The sequence below is a fragment of the Pseudorasbora parva genome, chromosome 20 (assembly GCF_024679245.1).
Source record: "Pseudorasbora parva isolate DD20220531a chromosome 20, ASM2467924v1, whole genome shotgun sequence".
NCBI lineage: Eukaryota > Metazoa > Chordata > Actinopteri > Cypriniformes > Gobionidae > Pseudorasbora > Pseudorasbora parva.
In genome coordinates this window covers 43,505,296-43,525,048 of record NC_090191.1, presented here as the reverse complement: position 1 = coordinate 43,525,048, position 19,753 = coordinate 43,505,296, and the positions used below count along the sequence as shown (strand labels likewise).

At 38.4% G+C, this 19,753-nt stretch overlaps 2 protein-coding genes across 2 annotated transcripts in view; one reads left to right on the top strand and one right to left on the bottom strand.

Moving 5' to 3' along the window:
• The window catches only part of syn3 (synapsin III), a 65,582-nt gene that overhangs the window by 17,821 nt on the left and 28,008 nt on the right, over positions 1 to 19,753 (top strand). The window lies entirely within an intron of this gene.
• LOC137049530 (metalloproteinase inhibitor 3) lies at positions 965 to 18,616 on the bottom strand. The gene is made up of 5 exons (XM_067428071.1): positions 18,446 to 18,616; positions 5,496 to 5,578; positions 4,628 to 4,739; positions 3,738 to 3,859; positions 965 to 1,446 (listed from the first exon to the last, which is right to left on the bottom strand). The coding sequence occupies exons 1-5, from the start codon at positions 18,567 to 18,569 to the stop codon at positions 1,249 to 1,251; spliced, it is 639 nt and encodes a 212-aa protein (XP_067284172.1). The 5' UTR covers positions 18,570 to 18,616; the 3' UTR covers positions 965 to 1,248.

Here is a 19,753-nt window from a genome sequence, read left to right as displayed (position 1 = left end):
ATCATTGATGAAGAGGCCAGAATAGAGTTAGTGCGCAAAAAACACTAAATAACGACTTATATAGTGATGGCCGATTTCAGAACAAAGCTTCGAACCGTTATGAGTCAGTGAATCGACTCATGATTCGAACCGTTATGAGTCAGTGAATCGATTCATGATTCGGATCGTCAAACTCACCTGATTTCAAAGGTTTGACAGGCGATCCGAATCATGAATCGATTCACTGATTGATAACCAGTGATGCCAGTAACGTGTTACTCTAATCTGACTATTTTTTTTCCAGTAACGAGTAACCTACCCAAGTCACTGTGAGTTACTATTTATTCATTTTCCTTTGTAAAAAATAAATATATATATTTTTTGCTTTCTTCTTGCATTTCGGGGAGAGTAGTTTTTCAGGAAATATTTTTTAATAAACACTTAAAATGTCAGGAGATGCATTGTTGATGTTACTGTTAAAAATGCACTTCCAATAAAGTGAGTGTTGGCAAAACGTTTGTCATTTCTGTGTTGATACGGCAGGGGTGTTGTCGGCAACTGCTGAACGTAACTAATAAAGTAATTTTACTTAGTTATTTTTAAAATCACGTAATCTGTAAAGTTTACAGAGAAGCGAGTAACTTAGACCTAACTAAGTTAGGTCCTCAGAAGAAGTAACTTAACTAAGTTACTCCTTAAAAAAGTTACTTAGTTAAGTTACTTTTTGAAGGAGTAATCAGATTACATTTTCAAAGTAACTGACAACCCTGTTCATAACCATTCAAATCTTTGTTCTGAAATCGGCCATCACTATATAAGTCGTTATTTGGTGTTTTAGCGCACTAACTCTATTCTGGCCTCTTCATCAATGATTGTAGAGCCGCTGTAGTGAGATGGGCTTTGTAACGACGTCTTTAGTGCCTTTATGGGTCTTGAGAGAGGAAATGACATTGGTGTCAATGAAGGCCTTTCTGAGCCATCGGATTTCAACACTAATATCTTCATCTGTGTGTGAAGATGAGCGGAGGTCTGACGGCTGTCCAACCACAGGAGGAATTAATCACACAATTTACATTACTGGCTGAACTAACCCTTTAATGGAACGTTAGTTAGAGCACGTTTTTGTTTGCTGGGTAATTGCTCCAGGGTTCACGCTTCATTTAATTGATGTGACCCGTTGCTGAACACACACATGATCTGATGTGGTTCTGTCTAATTACACAGAGGAAGATCAGGTGGGGCTGTTAATTATTGGTTGTTTGGGCGGCTTCAGGGGTCGGTGGTGTTGATGGTCACTTTATCGCGGGCAGTCATCCCTCGGTACCAACTGCAGTAGCCTTCTTTCTGCTGGATGCAGGCGTAGTGGCGGGATTGATACCCGGGGTAGCCAAAGTGGGACAGCATGTCCGTCCACAAACACTCGTGCTTGGAAGTCACAAAGCAGGGCAAGTAGTGGCACGGCTTAATCTGCGAACAGAAGAAAGTGTGTGTGATGTTGCTGCTTGAGCATTAAAAAGCATTGCAAAACTCGAGTTCTTCTCTCCATCAGTGTCAGTGTTTCTGAACTCCTTCAGACACTTAAACCAGCAGTTAACTAGTGTTCAGACACTTAAACCAGCAGTTAACTAGTGTTCAGGCGCTTAAACCAGCAGTTAACTAGTGTTCAGACTCTTAAACCAGCAGCTAACTAGTGTTCAGACGCTTAAACCAGCAGTTAACTAGTGTTCAGGCGCTTAAACCAGCAGTTAACTAGTGTTCAGACGCTTAAACCAGCAGTTAACTTGTGTTCAGACGCTTAAACCAGCAGTTAACTAGTGTTCAGGCGCTTAAACCAGCAGTTAACTAGTGTTCAGACTCTTAAACCAGCAGCTAACTAGTGTTCAGACGCTTAAACCAGCAGTTAACTAGTGTTCAGACGCTTAAACCAGCAGTTAACTAGTGTTCAGACTCTTAAACCTGCAGTTAACTAGTGTTCAGACTCTTAAACCTGCAGTTAACTAGTGTTCAGACGCTTAAACCAGCAGTTAACTAGTGTTCAGACGCTTAAACCAGCAGTTAACTAGTGTTCAGACTCTTAAACCTGCAGTTAACTAGTGTTGTGACTCTTAAACCAGCAGTTAACTAGTGTTCAGACTCTTAAACCAGCAGTTAACTAGTGTTCAGACGCTTAAACCAGCAGTTAACTAGTGTTCAGACTCTTAAGCCAGCAGTTAACTAGTGTTCAGACTCTTAAACCAGCAGTTAACTAGTGTTCAGACTCTTAAACCTGCAGTTAACTAGTGTTCAGACGCTTAAACCAGCAGTTAACTAGTGTTCAGACGCTTAAACCAGCAGTTAACTAGTGTTCAGACTCTTAAACCTGCAGTTAACTAGTGTTGTGACTCTTAAACCAGCAGTTAACTAGTGTTCAGACTCTTAAACCAGCAGTTAACTAGTGTTCAGACGCTTAAACCAGCAGTTAACTAGTGTTCAGACTCTTAAGCCAGCAGTTAACTAGTGTTCAGACTCTTAAACCAGCAGTTAACTAGTGTTCAGACGCTTAAACCAGCAGTTAACTAGTGTTCAGACTCTTAAACCAGCAGTTAACTAGTGTTCAGACTCTTAAGCCAGCAGTTAACTAGTGTTCAGACTCTTAAACCAGCAGTTAACTAGTGTTCAGACGCTTAAATCAGCAGTTAACTAGTGTTCAGACTCTTAAACCAGAAGTTAACTAGTGTTCAGACTCTTAAGCCAGCAGTTAACTAGTGTTCAGACTCTTAAACCAGCAGTTAACTAGTGTTCAGACTCTTAAACTAGCAGTTAACTAGTGTTCAGACACGTCACACTATGTTTGAGCTGTTTTAACTTAAAGCAACTTGGACTGAAATATTTTAAATTATGCTAGTGCCATTGTTTTGTCTCAAGATGTAAACCAGTAATGTTTTTTTCAAAGAAACATTTATAAAGGCAACTCAAATGTCCTTATTGAAATAAGGTCTAAACCTGGCTTAATCTAAGTCCTGTCTGTGAAACCAGGCCTTAAACTGTCAAGTTGTTTTTTAAAGTTATTTTTTGGATTAGGATGTTAGACTTTCCTCTCCCCGCCCATGTGGTGTTAATTTCATTTGTCTTGCAAAAAGTGTTGATTTTAAAACCCAGCAGCTCCTGCATTCATTTCAGTGCTTTTGAAATGTGTATAGATGGATTGAAAGGCATCTTAGTGCTGGTGAATAACAGCTGAGCTTTATGATTCCAGGTGTTTCATGAATGCAGGTCATTCAGAATAGAATCCTCTTTTACCCCTGAGAGCATCTGCCGTCATAAAGTCTCATATTTATGGAGATGCACTTGTTATTTGTGCCCAAATATGCATGAATTTTCTCCAAGTGTCAGTGTTATTTACAGAAGACTGAAGCGTTTGGTGTTGCCCCCCCCAAAATCAATTAAATTTTAATAATTAATTCTGCAATGTTAATTGTCATCATAATGTCACATTGAGCTTTAACCCGTACCGTCACGTGTGTAGCTACATAAAGATTACATTGGACAACATTCAGATCCATTGATAATCTGCATTTCAGTGGTTCTGTGTCTCAGATCTGAGTCCAAACCGTTTGAGTTTGGCTTCTAAACCAGCGGTTTGATCCTGGTGCCAAACATCTGGATCCAAGCATTGAGCTGCTGTGTGAATTATGGCAAGGCAGCCGCTCATGGTGACAGTAATTCATGTGAGCGTCATATGGATGAGAATAGTGTGTTGTTGTTTGACTGACACTCACCCTGCAGTTACAGCCCAGTTGATAGCGGTGGTTGATGCCCTTCTTCTGAGCCAGAGACAAGAGTTCCCATCGCTCGTTGAAGTTACACAGGCCAGTGTAAAACTTCCCATCGTGAACACGACCTGCGAACACAACAGCGAGGTCAATCTCAGACACTTAAGCCAGCAGTTAACTAGTGTTCAGACACTTAAGCCAGCAGTTAACTAGTGTTCAGACACTTAAACCAGCAGTTAACTAGTGTTCAGACTCTTAAACCAGCAGTTAACTAGTGTTCAGACTCTTAAACCAGCAGTTAACTAGTGTTCAGACACTTAAACCAGCATTTAACTAGTGTTCAGACTCTTAAACCAGCAGTTAACTAGTGTTCAGACTCTTAAACCAGCAGTTAACTAGTGTTCAGACACTTGAACCAGCATTTAACTAGTGTTCAGACTCTTAAACCAGCGGTTAACTAGTGTTCAGACACTTAAACCAGCAGTTAACTAGGGTTGAGACTCTTAAGCCAGCAGTTAACTAGTGTTCAGACACTTAAACCAGCAGTTAACTAGTGTTCAGACGCTTAAACCAGCAGCTAACTAGTGTTCAGATGCTTAAACCAGCAGTTAACTAGTGTTCAGACGCTTAAACCAGCAGTTAACTAGTGTTCAGGCGCTTAAACCAGCAGTTAACTAGTGTTCAGACACTTAAACCAGCAGTTAACTAGTGTTCAGACGCTTAAACCAGCAGTTAACTAGTGTTCAGACTCTCGATCAAGAGCCTCAGCTGATCATAAACGCAGGAGTGTTTAAGGCTGTTAGCTCTAAAAGCAATTCAAAAGATACAATTAAACAGAAGCCAAGTGATGAAGGAAGTCTGAACCGGTAATGATGATGATGATGGTGGTGTCTCACCTGTGATCAGGTACTGGTATTTGTTGATGTCAAACTTGACTCCGCACATGCTCTCGGAGTTGTGTGTGTAGATGTACTGCACATGCTGGATCTTGTCGAAGCCCTTATACATCTACAGCAGAAAAAACGAGACCAACACAATCAGCAAAGCACCCTGAAACTTCAGCCAGTGTGCAGATCGTCTTGATTTAATGCACATCTAAGCACTTGTTTTGATTTGGTCCTGCTTTACATACAGGAACAGGAAGTCTGAGAATAAACACGCTGTCGTTCACATGACAAACATCTGCGTGTTTTGTCTTTGTCGTCCGGCACAGGCCGTGTTTAGTCTAGAGCAGGAGATCCACTGCAAAAAAAGCTCTTCTTACTCAGTATCTTTGTCTCGTTTCTAGTCAAAATATCTAAAAATGCTTACATTAAGAAACATTTACTAGACAAGTTACTAGACAAATTGTCTTGTTTTGGGATAAAATAACTCAAAATGAAGAGTTTTTTCTTCAAATAAGATAAATAATCTGCCAATGGGGTGAGATAAATAATCTTGTTTTCTGTTTGAATTTATTTTTCTCACCCCACTGGCAGATTATTTATCTTATTTTAAGCAAAAACTCTCTTCAGGGTTATTTTTTCCCAAACCAAGACAATCATTTTTACTTGACTAGTAAATGTTTCTTAATGTAAGAATTTTTAGATATTTTGACTAGAAACAAAGCATTTTTTTGCAGTCCACACACACACACACACACACTCGCCCCTTTGGAAATTACTCGTCTATGAAGCTTTGCCAGAACATAACTCAGATACTCCAGAGAACGCTCTGGTTTAAGAAGCCGTTTGATAGAGAGCAGATCATGTTTTATCAGCTCACCTTCATCTGTTTGACGGTGTAGCGCAGCGTCCCAAATGGACCATCATCCAGGAGTTTTTTGCCCACCACTTTGGCCCGAATCACTGCAAACAAACACAGAGTCGAGATCAGCGCTCTTTATACAGACCGCATTAAAGAGCCGCTTCAGAACTGTGCTTTTGGTCTCGTGCGCAGATAAAACAATCCCAGAATGCATTGAGGCAAGTGGGAAAAACGTTCCCCAATTTTTTATGGCTTCAAACGACTCATCACATGCAAATCAATATTAAGCAGTTTAGCAATTGTGACCGAATCGGCATTGACTAATAACTACGAAATAACTTTTAAATATAATATAATTAATGTAATCATTCAAAATAAAAAAATATTTAAATATTTTTTTAATTAATATAATTATTTAAAATTTTAGTTTACATTTTTTTTATATGTAGATATTTTCATATATTTTAACTGTATTTTTCTGAATTTTAAGCTATACAACATGTGTGTGTGTGTGTGTGTGTGTATGTATATATATATATATATATATAATATCACATTTCTATTCTATCTATATACATATAAATTATAGTTTTAAAAATAGTTTTTTTAAACTTTTTTTATATATTTAACTATTTTTCTAAATTTAAAGATATATATGTAAATAAATATATCTATTTATTTATCTCTCACATACATTACATATAATATATATGACAGAAGGATTTTCCTCAGATATTTCCTCTGTAAATGTGTGACAGATTTCTTGTTTAGAAAGTGTGTGAAAAGTGTGTGTGTGTGTGAAGTGTGTGTGGCTGATGGTTGGACCGTGAGGAACTAGACTGCTTCCTCAGAGAGCACAGAATCAGGACATGTCAATACGGACGGCTTCGCTCCCATAATCCCCTGCAAACGCGCTCAAGCCCCCGCCGCAGGTAACACACACACACACGCAAACACGTCACATACACGACACACCCACTCACACACGTCTCACACACATCACACACACATCTCACACACGTCACACACATATGTCACACACACGACACACGTAACACACACAACACACACACACACACACACACAGAGACTGGCTCTGGAATGCTTGATGTCTTCACTGCTGGAATTTCCTTCCCGGAATTCTTTGAGGCTCACATTCCTTACAGCAGTGAAAACTACGGAAAAGTCTGTCAATATTTACTGATAGATTTATAGACATTTATTATTGAGCTAATGTCAACTTTTAATAAACTTTTTTAATACTGTAAGAAATAAATGTATTACAGGACTCCAGACTGAGACCAGATGCTGGCAATAATAACAAACGAAAGCGGGATGAAACCGCACTACTTGTTTGAGCTCACAAACGGGCCGTTACTGTAGTCACGCCACATGATTTACTGTAGATTTACTGTAGTCACGCCACATGATTTACTGTAGATTTACTGTAGTCACGCCACATGATTTACTGTAGATTTACTGTAGTCACGCCACATGATTTACTGTAGATTTACTGTAGTCACGCCACATGATTTACTGTAGATTTACTGTAGTCACGCCACATGATTTACTGTAGTCACGCCACATGATTTACTGTAGATTTACTGTAGTCACGCCACATGATTTACTGTAGATTTACTGTAGTCACGCCACATGATTTACTGTAGATTTACTGTAGTCACGCCACATGATTTACTGTAGATTTACTGTAGTCACGCCACATGATTTACTGTAGTCACGCCACATGATTTACTGTAGATTTACTGTAGTCACGCCACATGATTTACTGTAGATTTACTGTAGTCACGCCACATGATTTACTGTAGATTTACTGTAGTAACGCCACATGATTTACTGTAGATTTACTGTAGTCACGCCACATGATTTACTGTAGATTTACTGTAGTCACGCCACATGATTTACTGTAGATTTACTGTAGTAACGCCACATGATTTACTGTAGATTTACTGTAGTCACGCCACATGATTTACTGTAGTCACGCCACATGATTTACTGTAGATTTACTGTAGTCACGCCACATGATTTACTGTAGATTTACTGTAGTAACGCCACATGATTTACTGTAGATTTACTGTAGTAACGCCACATGATTTACTGTAGATTTACTGTAGTCACGCCACATGATTTACTGTAGTCACGCCACGATTTACTGTAGATTTACTGTAGTCACGCCACATGATTTACTGTAGATTTACTGTAGTCACGTCACACGATTTACTGTAGTCACGCCACGATTTACTGTAGATTTACTGTAGTCACGCCACATGATTTACTGTAGATTTACTGTAGTCACGCCACATGATTTACTGTAGATTTACTGTAGTCACGCCACATGATTTACTGTAGATTTACTGTAGTAACCCCACATGATTTACTGTAGATTTACTGTAGTCATGCCACATGATTTACTGTAGTCACGCCACATGGTTTACTGTAGATTTACTGTAGTAACGCCACATGATTTACTGTAGATTTACTGTAGTAACCCCACATGATTTACTGTAGATTTACTGTAGTCACGCCACATGATTTACTGTAGATTTACTGTAGTCACGCCACATGATTTACTGTAGATTTACTGTAGTAACCCCACATGATTTACTTTAGTAATGGGACATGATTTACTGTTGATTGATAGTAATGCCACATGATTTACTGTAGATTTACTATAGTAACCCCACATGATTTACTGTAGATTTACTGTAGTAACCCCACATGATTTACTGTAGATTTACTGTAGTCATGCCACATGATTTACTGTAGATTTACTGTAGTAACGCCACATGATTTACTGTAGATTTACTGTAGTAACGCCACATGATTTACTGTAGATTTACTGTAGTCACGCCACATGATTTACTGTAGATTTACTGTAGTCACGCCACATGATTTACTGTAGTCACGTCACATGATTTACTGTAGATTTACTGTAGTAACCCCACATGATTTACTTTAGTAATGGGACATGATTTACTGTTGATTGATAGTAATGCCACATGATTTACTGTAGTAACCCCACATGATTTACTGTAGATTTACTGTAGTCACGCCACATGATTTACTGTAGATTTACTGTAGTAACCCCACATGATTTACTGTAGATTTACTGTAGTCACGCCACATGATTTACTGTAGATTTACTGTAGTAACCCCACATGATTTACTGTAGATTTACTGTAGTCACGCCACATGATTTACTGTAGATTTACTGTAGTAACGCCACATGATTTACTGTAGATTTACTGTAGTAACGCCACATGATTTACTGTAGATTTACTGTAGTCACGCCACATGATTTACTGTAGATTTACTGTAGTCACGCCACATGATTTACTGTAGTCACGTCACATGATTTACTGTAGATTTACTGTAGTAACCCCACATGATTTACTTTAGTAATGGGACATGATTTACTGTTGATTGATAGTAATGCCACATGATTTACTGTAGTAACCCCACATGATTTACTGTAGATTTACTGTAGTCACGCCACATGATTTACTGTAGATTTACTGTAGTCACGCCACATGATTTACTGTAGATTTACTGTAGTAACCCCACATGATTTACTGTAGATTTACTGTAGTCACGCCACATGATTTACTGTAGATTTACTGTAGTAACCCCACATGATTTACTGTAGATTTACTGTAGTCACGCCACATGATTTACTGTAGATTTACTGTAGTAACCCCACATGATTTACTTTAGTAATGGGACATGATTTACTGTTGATTGATAGTAATGCCACATGATTTACTGTAGATTTACTGTAGTCACGCCACATGATTTACTGTAGATTTACTGTAGTCACGCCACATGATTTACTGTAGATTTACTGTAGTAACGCCACATGATTTACTGTAGATTTACTGTAGTAACGCCACATGATTTACTGTAGATTTACTGTAGTAACCCCACATGATTTACTTTAGTAATGGGACATGATTTACTGTAGATTTACTGTAGTAACCCCACATGATTTACTTTAGTAATGGGACATGATTTACTGTTGATTGATAGTAATGCCACATGATTTACTGTAGTAACCCCACATGATTTACTGTAGATTTACTGTAGTCACGCCACATTTACTGTAGATTTACTGTAGTAACGCCACATGATTTACTGTAGATTTACTGTAGTCACGCCACATGATTTACTGTAGATTTACTGTAGTAACGCCACATGATTTACTGTAGATTTACTGTAGTAACGCCACATGATTTACTGTAGATTTACTGTAGTAACCCCACATGATTTACTTTAGTAATGGGACATGATTTACTGTAGATTTACTGTAGTAACCCCACATGATTTACTTTAGTAATGGGACATGATTTACTGTTGATTGATAGTAATGCCACATGATTTACTGTAGTAACCCCACATGATTTACTGTAGTCACGCCACATGATTTACTGTAGATTTACTGTAGTAACCCCACATGATTTACTTTAGTAATGGGACATGATTTACTGTAGATTGATAGTAATGCCACATGATTTACTGTAGATTGATAGTAATGCCACATGTATTTACGTTAAAGGTCTAGGCCACTGTGTGGCAAACAAGCACTTTTATTCTAAAAACACATGAAATGCCCACTATAACCTGTAGATGGCAGCAGAGGAGCACAATAACTTATTAGCCATTTCCATTTCTTAATATATGGAAAAAAGTAGGACGTCTTCTGACGGAATTACCCAGAAAGCAATAGCAGGGCTCCTTTAATAATCACCGGAGCTGTTGGTCAGTTCAGTGTGAGACTATACAAGAACAGTAGTATATTTAATAAGAGCAGAATATTAAATTATTCCCTGTAAAAATTGTGTTTTTGCATATTACCGTTGTTAATAAAAGTAATATTATCTGCACATCAACTCAAGCTCAGAGCTTCACTGTTAGATTCCCAATAAACAAACATGCAATATTACCAGTAACTGCCCTTATGACGAAAACAACGCAAAACAAAAATACATTTTTATGATTAAGTGAACATTTAGCACCGGCTCTCTGATGTTAGTCTGCAGTGCTCGTGTTAGTGAATGCATGAACTAACGGGACCTTTTAAGGGCAAAACTTGACATCCTCGTGCCTTCGCATTCCCTGGCGATGCTGTAATGAGTGACACTGTTACACAACATCACGCTTTCATGTTCTCTGTTGCTAATAGGCTTGACCATGTGGTCAGCGCTCAGGGTTCAGAGGTCATCCCATTGAACTCCATTGCTCTGATTGGCTGTGAGTTCTGGAACTCTCCCGTGATTCCTCGAATGTTTATGTAACCCAATTCCAAACTCAAGCGCTGGCTGTGATGTCCACCTGTCCATCCCTCCGTCGATCCTCGCAGCTATATTTAAGAGCCTCAGCCCCTCCATAAGCCTCTGAATCATACATGAAAGCCCAGAGCCGCGCGCCCGCTGTGAGTCATGCATATTCATGAGCCGCACGCAACTCTGGCTTACATTTGGGGAAAGTAGGTGGCCGTTTGCTCGCTCGCTCGCTCAGAGAGGTAAATGGGTTACCGCGCAGAAATCCTCCTCTGCAGTGATTCACGCCGACGGGATCTGGGATCAGTTTTGCTCGAGTGTTGATTAACTCTAGGACAAAACTACTGATCCCTATCATATTTACTCAACCGATCCTGTTTTCGTGTTAACTAAAAGTCTGGAAATTTTACACATTCTGCATAATGGTTAAACCAAGGCTGCACGATTAGGACAAATCATAATGGTTGATTTTTCCCTTGCGATTATTCATTATGATTAATCACAATTGATGTTTTGATCAGCTTTATACCATTGTTTGAGGTGACTGGGTCAGAGCATCTCCAAAACTGCAGCTCTTGTGGGCTGTTCCCGGTCTGCAGTGGTCAGTATCTATCAAAAGTGCTCCAAGGAAGGACCAGTGGAGAACCGGCCACAGGGTCATGGGCGGCCAAGGCTCATTGATGACCGTGGGGAGCGAAGGCTGGCCCGTGGGGTCCGATCAAACAGACGAGCTACTGGAGCTCAAACTGCTCCAGAAGTTAATGCTGGTTCTGATAGAAAGCTGTCAGAATACACAGAGCAGCTCAGTTTGATGGAAACGGTATTCTGGTGGCTGTGGCTCTTCCAGCAGGATAATGCTCCTGACACAAAGCACAAATGCTTCAGGAATGGTTTGAGGAGCACAACAACCAGTTTGAGGCGTCGACTCGGCCTCCAGATTCCCCAGATCTCAATCCAATCGAGCATCTGTGGGATGAGCTGAACAAACAAGTCCGCACATACAGGACTTAAAGGATCTGCTGCTAACATCTTTGTGCCGGATACCACAGCACACCTTCAGGAGTCCATCAGAGATGGGTCAGCAACACTATTAGAATCGGTGTCACGGTAATATCACAGTAAATCTTGACACTGGGTCATGTGCTCGAGTCCCAAGAAAAGCAAGAACTGATCAAAGGTAAACGATAAAAGCATCGCCATAACGATTCTCCATCCGTTTCTGTTTTAACTCCAGAGTTTCTCACCCCATTGCCACGTCAGATGGGAACCAGACCTCCGTTGGCGGGGTATTAAACTTTCAGGGGCCAAAGTGTAGGGCAAAACACTAATCTGGAGCTTGAAAGGCCTTGGGAGTGAATAGAGCGTTTCAATCGCCTTCAAAAGCCCTGGATCGGCTCAACTCATTCTGGAGGCCGTATTGGCAGAAGATCGCTCTAATGGAGCTGGAAAGGCATGTTTAATGTGTGTGGATGTGGAATGTGGCGCTGATGGTTTTTCACAGTGTGTGTGTGTGTGTGTGTGTGTGTGGGCATGTTTTTGTGACATATGAGGACACAAATGTGTATAATGCCATGGGTATGACACAGGTATTACAGGAGAGGGTGAAATATGAGGACATTACCCATGGCCCCACTTTACAAAAGGCTTATAAATCACACAGGAGGAGTTTTTATGAGAAAGTAAAAATGCAGAATGTTTCCTGTGATGGGTAGGTTTAGGGACAGTGTGTGTGTGTGTGTGTGTGTGTGTGGGCATGTTTTTGTGACATATGAGGACACAAGTGTGTATAATGCCATGGGTATGACACAGGTATTACAGGAGAGGGTGAAATATGAGGACATTACCCATGGCCCCACTTTTCAAAAGGCTTATAAATCGTGTGTGTGTGTGTGTGTGTGTGTGTGATGGGTAGGTTTAGGGGCAGTGTGTGTGTGTGTGTGTGTGTGTGATGGGTAGGTTTAGGGGCAGTGTAAGGGGATAGTAAATACGGTTTGTACAGTATAAAAACCATTACGCCTATGGAGAGTCCCCACATTTCACAAAAACAAACGTGTGTGTATGTGTGTGTGTGTGTGTGTGTGCGGCTACATTTCTCTCTGATACGCTAGGAGATTTAACTGAATGTGGAGGATTTTAACTGAAGACGATTGACAGCTGATGGGAAGATTATTTTTCTCGCCCCATTGGCAGATTATTTATCTTATTTTAATCTAAAACTCTCTTCATTTTGAGTTATTTTTCCCAAAACAAGACAATTTGTACTTATCTAGTAAATGCATCTTGATTTAAGAATTTTTCGATATTTGGACTGGAAACAAGACAAAAATACTAAATAAGAAGAGCATCTTTTGCAGTGTTTAAGACGTAGTAGGCGAATTGGGACGCAGCGTGGATGTGAAGCGTATGTGTGTGTTACCCAGAAGCCATTGCTCCATCTGACGCCTGTGGAAATATGTTACACATGGCAGCAGAAAGCAAAGCTTTGGAGGAAATCTGCAACTGGCGTCCTGCCACGATTCAGACACGCTCACAATAGCCGCAGTCTTCGCCTTTCATACAGCATGAACACCAGCACAAAGCCAAAGTCACATTTATGGGACATCTCAATATCTAGTTTATCCACAAACACATCATCAGTATGCAAGTCATACTTGGCCTCTTAACCAGACAGTCCGGCTCCGTTTTTTCCACACGATTCCCCATCATCAGATAAACTCTCTGAACGTTAACTGTATCGTATTTCACACGCCTGTAAACGCTCAACGTGATTGAGCATTTAAATATCATCTTAATAAGACATATTATTGGCAGACTTTGATATTTATATGCATTTTATGTATCTGCTTAACTGGATCATAATGTCTTATTAATATCAGCATCTGCACCAAATTGGATATTTTTGATCCTCTGAATCAGTTTTTTCCTCCATATGATCATACTATACGAGTCTGATGGATCAAATATGATACTAAACTATTTGTTGGACGGTTTAGTAAACTGTCTCTTCAAATGAAATAGATATTTCGGACTGTTATTCCATATGTCAGGCTTTACAGGGTTAAATCTCCTGTTCTGTTATATTTGTGATTATTTATATATATATACAGCACAGGCCAAACGTTTGGACACATCACTATCTGTAATGTTTTTGACAGAAGTTTCTTCTGCTCATCAAGCCGGCATTTCTTTGATCAAAAATACAAAGAAATGTAATATTGTGATATATTATTACAATTTAAAATCATAGTTTTTCAGTGTATTCTCCTTTAAATGCTGATTTATTTGTGTGCTCAGAGCTGAATGTTCAGGATGGTTCCTCCAGTCTTCAGTGATCATGATCCTTCAGAAATCATGCTGGACACAGAGCTGATGATTAATATATGCTCATAACCTGAGATACTTTTTTAGGATACTTTGATGAATAAAAAGTAAAAATTAAAAATGTTTAAAAAAGAAGCAAATGTTTTAAAAATAGAAATCTTTTGTAACAGCGATAGACTCTACTGGTCAGTCGTTTTTCTTTTTTTGAAATAAATCAATAATTTTATTCAGCAAGGATGTGTTAAATTGTTAAAAATTGATAGTAAAGGAGATTTATATTATTTTATAATGTTTTTATTTTGTATGAATGCAGTTCTTTTGAGCCTTTTCTTCCTCAGATTTATTAATCATCAGCTCTGTGTCCAGCACTCCTAATGAATCCTCATCTGAGAATGATTTCTGAAGGATCATGATCACTGAAGACTGGAGGAACCATCCTGAACATTCAGCTCTGATCACAGAAATAAATCAGCATTTAAAGGAGAATACACTGAAAAACTATGATTTTAAACTGTAATAAAATATCACAAAAATAAAATCAAATAAATGCAGGCTTGATGAGCAGAAGAAACATTACAGATAGTAATGTGTCCAAGCGTTTGGTCTGTGCTGTGTATATCGCAACAGCACGCAGTGTCTGAAGGATTTTAATAGGCTTCTTCAACATTGTGAAAAGTGTCCGTTTTAGGTTGACGCATAGAGCGACTGGGCTCACGAATGTTACTCATCTGACTTGCTTTACGTTAGAAAGAGTTATGACACGGCTCTGTGAAATACTTGATTCTGATTGGTCAATCCCAGATAACACACACCGCTCATCCGGGTACTGCGAGTTATCCTGACCGGTTCTACTTCTGTGCTTAACGCTGGCGCCATCTTGTGGCTTAAACAGCCGTGGGTTACAATGGAAGACTTCAAGGCGGGTTTCCTTTATAAAGTTTTAAATATGGATATTTTTCTCACACAAACGCATCGATTGGAATCAGAAGGCTCTATTAACCCATCGGAGTCGTGTGGAGCACGTTATTTGACGGACAGCTGCATTTAATGGACTTCAGAAACAGCTCCAACTACTGCTGGGATTAACGTTAGCCTGGACTTTTTAAATATAACTCTGATTGTATTTGTCTGACAGAAGAATGTCATAAACACCTATAATGACCTGAGGGTGAGTAAATCAGAGGCTTGGGTTCATCTTTGGCTGAACTAACCCTTTCAGCATTCATTCTCAACATTTAGCAGCGATAGATAAAGGCTTAAAGCAGGTCGGAACTGTTTTTCTTCGCGGAAGCTTTGCGTAAGAGCTAATCAAATATTTAATCTCAAGACAATATTTAGTGTGTAATTTATTTGAGACTAGTAGGCGTGTAATAAGCGGGATAATGTCCACCCAGCCGGTTGTTATCGCAGAATAAACCCCTTCAGAGTGACGCTCCGCTCCGCCTCGGGGTCCGGATCGCTCTGGAGGGGTTTATTCTGAGATAACAACCGGCTGGGTGGACATTAGCCCTGACTTATTAAATGCAATAACTTGTGAAAAACAACTCCTTACAATCTTGCGCCTTCTGACACACACACACACACACCGAAAAACGTTTATGTTAAAATTATATTGTCAGATTTGTGACAAATATTTTGCTAAAACGTAGCTGGTCACTTTCAGAAGTTGTAGCGATGCTTCCTTTCCCCAAAAAGAATGTGAAACACAGATGGTGTCATTCTCAGTTTTTAAATATATATCTTTTGAAATGTAATTTAAATAGATTTGACACACTAATAGTAATATTGTACCACATATTAAATATCGCATTATTTAACGAGGTATTGCATATCGCGCTTTTCTTCAATATCGCACAGCCCTAATTGACACCAATGTCATTTCCTCTCTCAAGACCCATAAAGGCACTAAAGACGTCGCTACAAAGCCCATCTCACTACAGCGGCTCTACAATCATTGATGAAGAGGCCAGAATAGAGTTAGTGCGCAAAAACACTAAATAACGACTTATATAGTGATGGCCGATTTCAGAACAAAGCTTCGAACCGTTATGAGTCAGTGAATCGATTCATGATTCGAACCGTTATGAGTCAGTGAATCGACTCATGATTCGAACCGTTATGAGTCAGTGAATCGATTCATGATTCCGATTGCGTGTCAAACTGCTGAAGTCACATGACTTTGGCGATTCGAATCATGAATTTATCTCAAAATTCTGACTTTATAGCATGCAATACGCAATCGCAAGGAAAAAGGAAGTATATTATCATTATCGTTATCGTTATCACTATAATTATTGTTATAATTACTGTTATAATTATTGTTATTATTTTTGCTTTCATTATCGTTATTATTATTATTATTATCATAGTTATAATTATCATTAAAATTGTTATCATTATCGTTATAATTATCTTTATAGTTAATTATATCGTCATAATTATTGCTATTGTTATAGCGGATGTTAATTATTATTTTTATATCTAACGTTAATTATTGTTAATGTTAACATTATAATTATTGTTATAATTACCGTTATAATATACCGTTGTTGGTGTCGTATAGTTATAGTTATTGTTGTTGGTGTCGTATATTTATCGTATAGTTATTGTTATTGGTGTCGTATAGTTATTGTTATTGGTGTCGTATAGTTATAGTTATTGTTGTTGGTGTCGTATAGTTATAGCTATTGTTATTGGTGTCGTATAGTTATTGTTATTGGTGTCGTATAGTTATTGTTGTCGTATAGTTATAGTTATTGTTATTGGTGTCGTATAGTTATAGTTATTGTTATTGGTGTCGTATAGTTATTGTTATTGGTGTCGTATAGTTATAGTTATTGTTATTGGTGTCGTATAGTTATTGTTATCGTATAGTTATAGTTATAGTTATTGTTATTGGTGTCGTATAGTTATTGTTATCGTATAGTTATTGTTATTGTTATTGGTGTCGTATAGTTATTGTTATTGGTGTCGTATAGTTATTGTTATTGGTGTCGTATAGTTATTGTTATCGTATAGTTATTGTTATTGGTGTCGTATAGTTATAGTTATTGTTGTTGGTGTCGTATAGTTATAGTTATTGTTGTTGGTGTCGTATAGTTATAGTTATTGTTATTGGTGTCGTATAGTTATTGTTATCGTATAGTTATTGTTATTGGTGTCGTATAGTAATTGTTATTGGTGTCGTATAGTTATTGTTGTTGGTGTCGTATATTTATCGTATAGTTATTGTTATTGGTGTCGTATATTTATCGTATAGTTATTGTTGTTGGTGTCGTATATTTATCGTATAGTTATTGTTATTGGTGTCGTATAGTTATTGTTGTTGGTGTCGTATATTTATCGTATAGTTATTGTTATTGGTGTCGTATAGTTATTGGTGTCGTATATTTATCGTATAGTTATTGTTGTTGGTGTCGTATATTTATCGTATAGTTATTGTTATTGGTGTCGTATAGTTATTGTTATTGGTGTCGTATATTTATCGTTGTTGGTGTTGGTGTCGTATATTTATCGTATAGTTATTGTTATTGGTGTCGTATAGTTATTGTTGTTGGTGTCTTATATTTATTGTATATTGTTATTGGTGTCGTATAGTTATTGTTATTGGTGTCGTATAGTTATTGTTGTTGGTGTTGTATATTTATCGTATAGTTATTGTTGTTGGTGTCGTATATTTATCGGTGTTGGTGTCGTATAGTTATTGTTATAGTTATCATTGCAGTTATCGTATAGTAATTGTTATAGTAATCGTTGTTGGTGTAAGCTGAAAGTGTTTGTGAATCGTGCTCCGAAGGAGAATCCCTGAGCTCAGGGAGTTCTTCTCCATCATCTGTGCTGCAGTAATTGAGATCTATGACTGCGATGAGCCTGAAGCTGAACATATCACACACTCCTCCATATCACACACTCCTCCATCAGTCTCAATCTGACCCTTTACAAACACATTACGCGCGGACTACAGGACCAATGGCCAAAGTTAGACAGAGAACTCTCGGTGCGCGGCTCACCTCTATCATCACTGTAGCGTTTATTCATCAAATACGAGTGAAAGTGTTGAAAACAGCATCTTAGCGTCCGTACGGCATTCTTGCGTTCGCGTTTGTTGCCATGGATACCGCTAAAACTTTCCGCGTATCGCGCAATGACGCACTTGAGTTAGAACGACGTTAGATCGCCGTGCCGCTATAACAAGGGGCGCGCGCGTGTCAAGAACATCTGCGCGCGCTGATGTTCGGTAAATATGGTCTGTTACATAATAAGCAAAGTGTCACCTTACAGTGTTACTATGTTATGCATAACTCGCTCGTACTTTAACCTCTCTCTCACACACACACACACACACACGCTTACCGATGTCGGAGTTGCAGTACGCGTCCTGTGGATGAGCCATCCCGCACGAGCACGCGTCCGACGGCTGGTTCATCAGACACACGAGAGAAAGGAGAAGAAAAACGAGCACTAAACACGGCTTCATGACTGGAACGCGCCTCGCTCTCGCATGCACACTAATGTCAGAGCGCGCCAGACGCGAGTACATATAGTGCGCCGCCGGTGACGTCACAGCCCTCGGCCAATCACAGCGCGCGTAATTAACATTACAGGCGCATGACGTAATGGAAGTGACTTCATAAAGATTGAGGTTTTTGCTACAACACACACACACACACACTCGCGTTTCCACTGTGAGGCAGCAGATTGAGGCGGAAAATCGAGTCGTTGTGGAAAGAGAATGAATAACATATTTTGAGACTGTGGCTTCGGGGTGAATTCATCAAAAAAATAAACCCACCCAGAAAACCTTACTGACTCACTTGCTTTTGTTGATCTGCTGTAGTCTCCCCATAACTCTGAGTTTATATCACTGATCTATATATAGAGAGAACACACACACACACACACACACACACACATATATATAAACTCTATTTCATGTAATTGCGTGTTTATATACTCTATATGGCAAGGCAAGGCAAGTTTATTTGTATAGCACATTTCATACCCAATGGCAATTCAAAGTGCTTTACATAGAAATTAATAATATCTTGTGTTTGTGAGTTTATATACTCTATATCGTAATTGTGAGGTTATATACTCTATATATTGTAATTGTGTGTTTATATACTCCGTATCTTGTGTTCGTGAGTTTATATACTTAATATCTCATATTTTTGCGTTTATATACTCTATATCTCCTAAATGTATGTTTATATACTCTATATATCGTAATTGTGAGTTTATATACTCTATATATCGTAATTGTGTTTTATATACTCTATGTATCGTAATTGTGAGTTTACATACTCTATATATCGTAATTGTGAGTTTATATACTCTATATATCGTAATTGTGAGTTTATATACTCTATATATCGTAATTGTGAGTTTATATACTCTATATATCGTAATTGTGAGTTTATATACTCTATATATCGTAATTGTGAGTTTATATACTCTATATATCGTAATTGTGAGTTTATATACTCTATATATCGTAATTGTGTTTTATATACTCTATATATCGTAATTGTGAGTTTACATACTCTATATATCGTAATTGTGAGTTTATATACTCTATATATCGTAATTGTGAGTTTATATACTCTATATATCGTAATTGTGAGTTTATATACTCTATATATCGTAATTGTGTTTTATATA

Excerpts from the sequence above, each read along its gene's own strand:
- LOC137049530 (XM_067428071.1), bottom strand. The coding sequence starts at position 18,569 with ATGAAGCCGTGTTTAGTGCTCGTTTTTCTTCTCCTTTCTCTCGTGTGT. Across the intron at positions 5,579-18,445 it reads GTACTGCAACTCCGACATCG|TGATTCGGGCCAAAGTGGTG; the intron begins GTAAGCGTGTGT and ends GTTTGTTTGCAG. Across the intron at positions 4,740-5,495 it reads ACACCGTCAAACAGATGAAG|ATGTATAAGGGCTTCGACAA; the intron begins GTGAGCTGATAA and ends TTTCTGCTGTAG.